The 10,528-nt window shown below is 45.9% G+C and overlaps 1 protein-coding gene across 1 annotated transcript in view; it reads left to right on the top strand.

Moving 5' to 3' along the window:
- Positions 1 to 8,203: 8,203 nt before the first annotated feature.
- Positions 8,204 to 10,528, top strand: part of LOC137341415 (transient receptor potential cation channel subfamily V member 6-like) — a 79,203-nt gene continuing 76,878 nt past the window's right edge. Inside the window, exon 1 of the mRNA XM_068004527.1 lies at positions 8,204 to 8,408. Coding sequence (XP_067860628.1) covers positions 8,278 to 8,408 — 131 coding nt within the window. The 5' untranslated portion in view covers positions 8,204 to 8,277. The remainder of the gene's footprint in view (positions 8,409 to 10,528) is intronic.

The raw sequence follows: 10,528 nt of genomic DNA, 5'->3' as shown, positions 1-10,528 counted from the left end.
GGAGGTCTATGCGATTTTTTGCTGTGGCCCGTCGGAACTGTCGATCGATGAGTCGAGCGTCATATCCCGTTCTTACTAGGGCGTCTTTCAGCGTCTGTAGGTGTCCATCGCGTTCCTCCTCGTCTGAGCAGACCCTGTGTATTCGCAGGGCCTGTCCATAGGGGATGGCCTCTTTGACGTGGTTAGGGTGGAAGCTGGAAAAGTGGAGCATCGTGAGGTTGTCCGTGGGCTTGCGGTAGAGTGAGGTGCTGAGGTGCCCGTCTTTGATGGAGATTCGTGTGTCCAAGAAAGAAACTGATTCTGAGGAGTAGTCCATGGTGAGCTTGATGGTGGGATGGAACTTGTTGATGTTATCGTGTAGTCTCTTTAGTGATTCCTTGCCGTGGGTCCATAGAAAGAAAATGTCGTCGATGTATCTGGTGTATAGTGTTGGTTGGAGGTCTTGTGCAGTGAAGAAGTCCTGCTCGAACTTGTGCATGAAAATGTTGGCGTATTGGGGTGCGAATTTGGTCCCCATGGCTGTTCCGTGTGTTTGGGTAAAGAACTGGTTATCGAAGGTGAAGACATTGTGATCCAGGATGAAACGGATGAGTTGTAGGATGGCGTCTGGAGATTGGCTGTTGTTGGTGTTGAGTATTGATGCTGTCGCAGCGATGCCGTCATCGTGGGGGATACTGGTGTAGAGTGCCGAGACGTCCATCGTGGTGAGAAGTGTCGGATGGACGTCTCACCACGATGGACGTCTCGGCACTCTACACCAGTATCCCCCACGATGATGGCATCGCTGCAACAGCATCAATACTCAACACCAACAACAGCCAATCTCCAGACGCCATCCTACAACTCATCCGTTTCATCCTGGATCACAATGTCTTCACCTTCGATAACCAGTTCTTTACCCAAACACACGGAACAGCCATGGGGACCAAATTCGCACCCCAATACGCCAACATTTTCATGCACAAGTTCGAGCAGGACTTCTTCACTGCACAAGACCTCCAACCAACACTATACACCAGATACATCGACGACATTTTCTTTCTATGGACCCACGGCAAGGAATCACTAAAGAGACTACATGATAACATCAACAAGTTCCATCCCACCATCAAGCTCACCATGGACTACTCCTCAGAATCAGTTTCTTTCTTGGACACACGAATCTCCATCAAAGACGGGCACCTCAGCACCTCACTCTACCGCAAGCCCACGGACAACCTCACGATGCTCCACTTTTCCAGCTTCCACCCTAACCACGTCAAAGAGGCCATCCCCTATGGACAGGCCCTGCGAATACACAGGGTCTGCTCAGACGAGGAGGAACGCGATGGACACCTACAGACGCTGAAAGAAGCCCTAGTAAGAACGGGATATGACGCTCGACTCATCGATCGACAGTTCCGACGGGCCACAGCAAAAAATCGCATAGACCTCCTCAGGAGACTAACACGGGACGCAACCAACAGAGTACCCTTTGTCGTCCAGTACTTCCCCGGAGCGGAGAAACTACGCCATGTTCTCCGCAGCCTTCAACATGTCATCAATGAGGACAAACACCTCGCTATGGCCATCCCCACACCTCCACTACTTGCCTTTAAACAGCCACCCAACCTCAAACAGACCATCGTTCGCAGCAAATTACCTAGCTTTCAAGAGAACAGCGTCCACGACACCACACAAACCTGCCACGGTAACCTCTGCAAGACATGCCAGATCATCGACACAGATACCACCATCACACGAGAGGACACCACCCACCAGGTGCATGGTTCATACTCCTGTGACTCGGCCAACGTTGTCTACCTCATACGTTGCAGGAAAGGATGCCCCAGAGCATGGTACATTGGTGAGACCATGCAGACGCTGCGACAACGGATGAACGGACACCGTGCAACAATCGCCAAACAGGAGGGTTCCCTCCCAGTCGGGGAACACTTCAGCAGTCATGGACATTCATCCACCGACCTTCGGGTAAGCGTTCTCCAAGGCGGCCTTCGAGACACACGACAACGCAAAATCGTCGAGCAGAAATTGATAGCCAAGTTCCGCACCCATGAGGACGGCCTCAACCGGGATCTTGGGTTCATGTCACGCTACACGTTACCCCACCAGCGAACAAATGTTATCTGTTTTTAATATAACGGGTCAGTTGCTGTCTTTTCTATGTTTCTACCTCTCTATCTCTGTTTTTTTTTGTTTGTTGTTTTTTTTTTGGTGATTTGTATATTCTGTGAGACCTGGCAGGTAACACCTGTCTGTCTGCACACTGATTGCCTTGGCAACGGGCAGTTGAAAAAACTGTCTGTACTCACCAAGCATTGTTCTGTGAATTATAAATGCGATTTCATTTCGAGGATTTCATTTCACATCGTTCACCTGACGAAGGGGGAAGCCTCCGAAAGCTTGTGAATTTAAAATAAAATTGCTGGACTATAACTTGGTGTTGTAAAATTGTTTACAATTAATTGTTGTAATAAGGCTCAATCTGACTTGAAGTCTGATAATCTCAGACCTGTAGAGAGCTGAATACTGAGGAAGATACCCGCCATTCCACTGTTTAGATGTTGCAATTTTCAGATGTTTAAGTGTCTTTGACACAGAATCTTAAATCCCAGTGATGCATTCTGTATATTATCAAAATCTGAGTTCTGCTAATTCTAATACTTTATACTAATGGCAGAGACATTGAACAGATATTTTGTATCTGTCTTCACAGTAGAAGACACTAATAACATACCAATAATAGTAGATAATCAAGGGGCAAAGGGGAGGGAGGAACTAAAAACAAACAGTCACTATCACTAGAGAAAAAGCACGAAGCAAACTAATGGGTCTGCAGGCTGACAAGTCCCCTGGACCTGATGGCTTGCATCCGAGGGACTTAAAAGAAGTGGTGACAGAGATAGTGGATGCATTGGTTGTAATCTTCCAAAACTCACTAGATTCTGGAAAGGTCCCAGCGGTTTGGAAAACCGCAAATGTAATACCCCTATTCAAGAAGGGAGTGAGACAGAAAGCAGGTAACTACAAACCAGTTAGCCTAACATCTGTCATTGGGAAAATGCTAGATTGATTATTAAGGCAGTAGCAGCAGGAAACGTGATTGGAAATAAACGTGATTAGAGATTCGAAATAAAATCAAGGAGAGTCAACATGGTTTTATGAAGGGGAAATCGTGTTTGACAAATTTACTGGAGTTCTTTGAGGAAGTAACGAGCAGGGTGGATAAAGGGGAACCAGTAGATGCAGTATATTTGGATTTCCAAAAGGCATTCGATAAGGTGCCACATAAAAGATTACTGTACAAGTTAAGAGCTCATGGTGTTGGGGGTAATTTACTGGCATGGATAGAGGAGTGGCTAACTAACAGAAAACAGAGAGTTGGGATAAAGGGGTCATTTTCAGGATGGCAATCTGTAACTAGTGGGGTGCTGCAGGGATCAGTGCTGGGGCTTCAACTATTTACAATCTATATCAATGACTTGGATGAAGGAAGCAAGTGTGCTGTGGCCAAATTTGCTGATGATACAAAGACAAGTGGAAAAGTAAGTTGTGAGGAGGACACAAAGGGCGTTAAATTGAACCGTGTAGCGCCCGTTGTTTCAGCACTACGCGGCCTCTCCAACATCCAAAATGGCGTCTTGGATGAGCACACACGTTTCCAGCGTGACGTGTGCCAGACGCCATCTTGGTATAGGAGTTAGCGCAGGCGCAGATAACGAATGCTGGAATCATGTAAAGTGGGAGAAAATGGCTTCAATCAGTGCAACGCTGATTTAAAGTGATAGACACCATTTTGGGACTTAACGCTCAACTCAACGCACAGTCTTAACCCCGACCATCTGAACGTGTCTTAGAGTGCCTGGAGGACACCCCACTGGCGCTATTTAAAGGGACCATGTAGGATTTACAGGTTAGTGGCTGGATTATTGCTTCTGGCTGCCGAGACATTTGTATCTGTTTTTGGAGGTCTGCTACACTTGAACACTAGGACGCGGGGACATAGCCTAACATTTAGAGCCAGGACATGCAGGGGTGAAGTTAGGAAAGGCTTCTACACGCAAACGGTGGGAGACGTTTGGAATGCTCTTCTGCAGACGGCAGTTGATGCTAGCTCACTTGTGAAAGTTAAATCTGAAATTGATATATTTCTGTGAACCAAGGGTATTAAGGGATATGGGGCTAAGGCGGGTATATGGAGTTAGGTCACAGGTCCACCATGATCTCATTGAATGGCCGAACAGGCTCGAGGGGCTGAATGCCACTGCCACTTGCTGCCTCTTGATATGCGCCACCTTCTCCTGCAGAAAGCGGGACGTGTGTCTGGTTGATGTGCCTATCCTGGTTGAATAGCTGCCAGTGTGTGTGGCCTGTGAGTTGTGGGTGGGAACTTGAAACAGTGGTGATGTGTAAGAGTGAGAGGAAGCATCTGATTGGAAGAGTAGAGTACTGATGGAAAGAGTTTATTGGTATGTGGGTGATGGGGGGTGTAGTGCATGGTGCAGTTGGTAGGAGGCGCCACTTGACAGTTGACCTCACTCACCTTGACCACTCATGTCAAAGCATTGAACTTCTTCCTGCACTGCATCAATGTTTCATGATGCTGTGCGCCTGGCATTGACTTCATCCCCCAGGGCCTCCCACTGCCTTTTGGATATATGTCTGGAGGGCCTCTTGCCCCCACCCCCCGCCTCCCCCCTGCAGATATAGGATGTCCCTCCTCTGTCCACCTCTTGCACCAAGGTCTCTAGTGCATCAGCAGAGAACCTTGGCACACGCACTCTCGCAGGCCTGGTACCAACTCAGATCAGCAGATTGGTGAGGTCTGGCATGCAGATTGGAGGATGTGGGATTTAGTAGTGCACAACCTTTATTCAATGTTTTAACATAACTCATCAGTGTGTAAACATAGGGATGGGACCTGAATCTGTGTTTTACGTGTGCGATGTCTGATCTCTGTTCAGATTCCGTGCAGACAGTAGACTGTTATTTTCAGCAAATAATAGGTACCAGCTACCTTTAAGAGATTTCTAAGAAACATCCTCCCTTTAAGAGATTGAGCTCCCTCTGGTGGTGGAAAGTGTGAATTGCATTGATTCCACATGCATGGCCTGGAATGGAAGGCTGACTGCAGGTCAGTCCTCGGGTGGATCGAAACTCGCGTCCTGCCTGCACAGGGGCCATTGGGCGCAGGGTAATAGCACATCACGCTACCCACGCCCAAAAATGGCTCCGTCCAATTTTTCCCCCCGAAGTGTCTGCTTGGCTTCATTGGTCAGAACATTGAATACAGGAGTTGGGATGTCTTGTTGAAGTTGTACAAGACATTAGTAAGGCCACACTTGGAATACTGTGTACAGTTCTGGTCACCCTATTATAGAAAGGATATTATTAAACTAGAAAGAGTGCAGAAAAGATTTACTAGGATGCTACCGGGACTTGATGGTTTGACTTATAGGGAGAGGTTGGATAGACTGGGACTTTTTTCCCTGGAGAGTAGGAGGTTTAGGGGTGATCTTATAGAAGTCTATAAAATAATGAGGGGCATAGATAAGGTCGATAGTCAAAATCTTTTCCCAAAGGTAGGGGAGTCTATAACGAGGGGGCGTAGATTTAAGGTGAGAGGGGAGAGATACAAAAGGGTCCAGAGGGGCAATTTTTTCACTCAAAGGGTGGTGAGTGTCTGGAACGAGCTGCCAGAGGCAGTAGTAGAGGCGGGTACAATTTTGTCTTTTAAAAAGCATTTGGACAGTTACATGGGTAAGATGGGTATAGAGGGATATGGGCCAAGTTGAGAAAGGCATGGATGTAAGGGAACTTGGGGAAATAAATAGTGATGTCTTGAGGAGTGTACATATTACAGAGAGGGAGGTGTTGGAAGTCTTAACGCGCATCAAGGTAGATAAATCTCCGGGACCTGATGAAATGTATCCCAGGACGTTATGGGAGGTTAGGGAGGAAATTGCGGGTCCCCTAGCAGAGATATTTGAATCATCGACAGCTACAGGTGAGGTGCCTGAAGATTGGAGGGTAGCAAATGTTGTGCCTTTGTTTAAGAAGGGCGGCAGGGAAAAGCCTGGGAACTACAGACCGGTGAGCCTGACATCTGTAGTGGGTAGTTTGTTGGAGGGTATTCTGAGAGACAGGATCTACAGGCATTTGGAGAGGCAGGGACTAATTAGGAACAGTCAGCATGGTTTTGTGAGAGGAAAATCATGTCTCACGAATTTGATTGAGTTTTTTGAAGGGGTAACCAAGAAGATAGATGAGGGCTGTGCAGTAGACGTGGTCTACATGGACTTTAGCAAAGCCTTTGACAAGGTACCGCATGGTAGGTTGTTACATAATGTTAAATCTCACGGGATCCAAAGTGAGGTAGCCAATTGGATACAAAATTGGCTTGACGACAGAAGACAGAGGGTGGTTGTAGAGGGTTGTTTCTCAGACTGGAGGCCTGTGACGAGCAGTGTACCTCAGGGATCGGTGCTGGGTCCGCTGTTATTTGTTATTTATATTAATGATTTGGATGAGAATTTAGGAGGCATGGTTAGTAAGTTTGCAGATGACACCAAGATTGGTGGCATTGTGGACAGTGAAGAAAGTTATCTAGGATTGCAACGGGATCTTGATAAATTGGGCCAGTGGGCCGATGAATGGCAGATGGAGTTTAATTTAGATAAATGTGAGGTGATGCATTTTGGTAGATCGAATCGGGCCAGGACCTACTCCGTTAATGGTAGGGCGTTGGGGAGAGTTATAGAACAAAGAGATCTAGGAGTACAGTCCATTGATATCTTCCTGCAGTCTACAGCTTTCCTCCTCACTATCAACCACACGGCCTATCTTTGTGTCATCCGCAAATTTCTTAATCATGCCCCTTACTTTTAAGTCCAAATCGTTAATGTAGTACCGAGCCCTGCGAGACCCCACTGGAAACAGCCTTCCAGTTGCAAAAACACCCATTGACCATTACCCTTTGCTTCCTGACAATTTTGGATCCAATTTGCCACATTCCCTTGGATCCCATGTGCTTTTACTTTTTTGACCAATCTTCCATGTGGGACCATGTGCTAAAATCCATGTAGACTATATCAATTGCGCTACCCTCATCGATCCTCCTTGTCACCTCCTCAAAAAATTCAATCAAGTTAAACAGACATGACCTCCCCTTAACAAATCCGTGCTGACTGTCCTTGATTGCCTTTCTAAGTGACAGTTTATCCTGTCCCTCAGAATTGATTCCAATAATTTGCCCACCACAGAGGTTAGACTGACTGGCCTGTAATTACTCGGTCTATCCTTCGCTCCCTTTTTAAACAACGGTACAATGTTAGCAGTCCTCCAATCCTCCGGCACCACGCCTGTATCCAATGTATGGTGTCTTGGCCAATATTTACCCCTTGAACAACATCACAAAAACCGATTATCTGATCATTATCACATTGCTGTTTGTGGAATCTTGCTGTTTGCAAATTAGTTGCTGCGTTTCCTACATTACAACAGTGACTACACTTCAAAAACTCCTTCATCGGTTGTAAAGCACTTTGGGACGTCCCAAGATCATGAAAGTTGCTATATAAATGCAAGTCTTTCTTTCAGGGGGTAATTTTGACTTTGGGCGATGGTGTAAAACAGCTAATATCGAATCAGCCGCCCGTTTTACATTTCTCACCATTTTAATTCCAGAAGCCAGTGGAGAGATGTGTAATGAGCGGCTGATTTAAAATCACCCGCATTATGCTGTCGCCTGAAGTCAAAATAACCCCCGATGTGGGAAGACAAACCTTTCTGATATCTGTGCTAAAATGACCTTCAGTACCTAAGAGTGGGCGGTTATTAAGGAGGAGAATGTGAAAAACCCGGATTTTGGAAAATGTTTGATAGATGGGGGCCTTTCCTTGCTGCTTCGCGTTGATCCAGAAACACTGCGGGAGGACTCGAAGGGTTAAGGCAGGCCTGTGGAAAAGTTGCAGCGGTTTGCTGGCTCCTCCCCAAAGCTGTGACAAACCCTCAGTGTTGCACTGACTACATCATCAGCCTCTGTCAGGGAGAAGGTGCAACTTGCTGGAGACGTGAAGCTAAAGTTAACTTTTTTCAAAGATTATTTCTCTTTGTCCGGTAAAAATTGGCAAAACAAGATTTTTTTTTTTCTGAACCTGAGCTCCAATGTTTTATTTTAATAAATCAGCTGGAAGACCATTTCTGTGAAAGAGCCTTCTTGATTTGGTGCTGGTGTAGGAGCAGAGGGTAGCTCTGTGTGCAGAGTCCAGGAGCAAAATGCCGGGGCTCTTATGGGACGGCTGGAGGTTGAGTTTCCTCAACAGGGTCCGTGGGCTGCTCTCTGACCTGGGGTCGGAGGAGGGGTTCGCTCCGGAGGTGTACGAGCGTCACGTCCTTCAGCGGCAGAGGTGAGCGCAGCGTGGGGTGGGGGAAGGGGGTGCGACGGAGATCACAAACAGTGCGGTTGAGTGTGGTAGTCCCACCGTGTTGTACCCGGTGGCACGGCCACTTGCCCAATCGGTGCGCGCGTGAGACTGCGCGCAGCAGGAACGCAATTGAGACAGTCCCAATCTCACTGAGGGTCCAGAGCGAAAAAAATAAAGGAAATAAAGTTGAGGAGCTAAAAAGTAAAGTGCGTACGGGAAAATTATAAGAACATAAGAAATAGGAGCAAGAGTAGGCCATTCGGCCCCTCAAGTCTGTTCCTCCATTCAATCAGATCATGGCTGATCTTCGACCTCAACTCCACTTTCCTGCCCGATCCCCATATCCCTTGATTCCCCTAGAGTCCAAAAATCTATCTGTCTCATCCTTGAATATACTCAATGACTGAGCATCCACAGCCCTCTGGGGTAGAGAATTCCAAAGTTTCACAACCCTCTGAGTGAAGATAAACCTCCTCATCTCAGTCTTGAATGACCGACCCCTTATCCTGTGATTATGCCCTCTAGTTCTAGACTCTCCAGCCAGGGGAAACAACCTCTCAGCCTCTACCCTGACAAGCCCCGTAATAATCTTATATGTTTCACGCGTGTGTGTATATGTGTCTGTGTATATGTGTGTGTGTGTGTCTGTGTGTATGTACGTGTGTGTGTATTGTGTGCATATTGTGTGTGTGTATTGTGTGTATTATGTGTCTGTGTGTGTGTGTGTGTATATTGTGTGTCGTATATTGTGTGTGTATTGTGTGTGTGTGTGTATGTGCGTGTATGTATATTGTCTGTGTATGTATGTGCATCTATACTGTTTGTGTATGTGTATGTATTGTGTGTCTGTGTGTATTGTGTGTGTATATTGTGTGCGTGTATTGTGTTTGTATTGTGTGTGTCTGAGTATACGTGTATGTATACTGTGTGGGTGTATTTGAGTGTATTGTGTGTATGTACGTATGTGTATATTTGTGTGTATTGTGAGTGTATTGTGTGTGTATGTGTGTATGTACGTGTGTGTATATTTGTGTGTATTGTGAGTGTATTGTGTGTGTATGTGTGTATGTACGTGTGTATATTGTGTGTGTATTGTGTGTGTATGTGTGTATGTACGTGTGTGTATATTGTGTGTGTATTGTGTGTGTATGTGTGTATGTACGTGTGTGTATATTGTGTGTGTATTGTGTGTGTATGTGTGTATGTACGTGTGTGTATATTGTGTGTGTGTATTGTGAGTGTATTGTGTGTATGTACGTGTGTGTGTATTTGTGTGTATTGTGAGTGTATTGTGTGTGTATGTGTGTATGTACGTGTGTGTATTGTGTGTGTATGTGTGTATGTACGTGTGTGTATATTGTGTGTATTGTGTGTGTATGTGTGTATGTACGTGTGTGTATATTGTGTGTGTATTGTGAGTGTATTGTGTGTGTATGTGTGTATTGTGTGTGTATTGTGTGTATGTACGTGTGTGTGTATTGTGAGTGTGTATATCTGTGTGTGTGTATTTGTGTGTATATCTGTGTGTGTGTATTGTGAGTGTGTATTGTGAGTGTATTGTGTGTATGTACGTGTGTGTGTATTGTGAGTGTGTATATCTGTGTGTGTGTATTTGTGTGTATATCTGTGTGTGTGTATTGTGAGTGTGTATATCTGTGTGTGTGTTGGTGAACGTCAACCACCATTAGGCACTAATTGAACCCTGGCAAATGATAACTGAACACACACAACTATCAATCAGCACAATCAGAAGCAGCAAGAAAACCCTGTTTGTCGACAGCGATCCCACTCAATACGATTTAAATTTCATCTAAAATTAGAAACTGTTGGAAACACACAGTTGGTCGGTCAGCATCTGTAAAGGATAGAAAGATAGAAAATAGGAGCAGGAGTAGGCCATTCGGCCCTTCAAGCCTGCTTCGCCATTCAATATGATCGTGGCCGATCCTCTATCTCAATACCATATTCCCGCTCTCTCCCCATACCCCGTGATGCCTTTTGTGTCTAGAAATCTATCTAGCTCCTTCTTAAATATATTCAGTGACTTGGCCTCCACAGCCTTCTGTGGTAGAGAATTCCACAGGTTCACCACCCTCTGAGTG

The sequence above is a fragment of the Heptranchias perlo genome, chromosome 23 (assembly GCF_035084215.1).
Source record: "Heptranchias perlo isolate sHepPer1 chromosome 23, sHepPer1.hap1, whole genome shotgun sequence".
Classification (NCBI taxonomy): domain Eukaryota; kingdom Metazoa; phylum Chordata; class Chondrichthyes; order Hexanchiformes; family Hexanchidae; genus Heptranchias; species Heptranchias perlo.
This window is presented reverse-complemented; position numbering and strand designations above follow the sequence as displayed.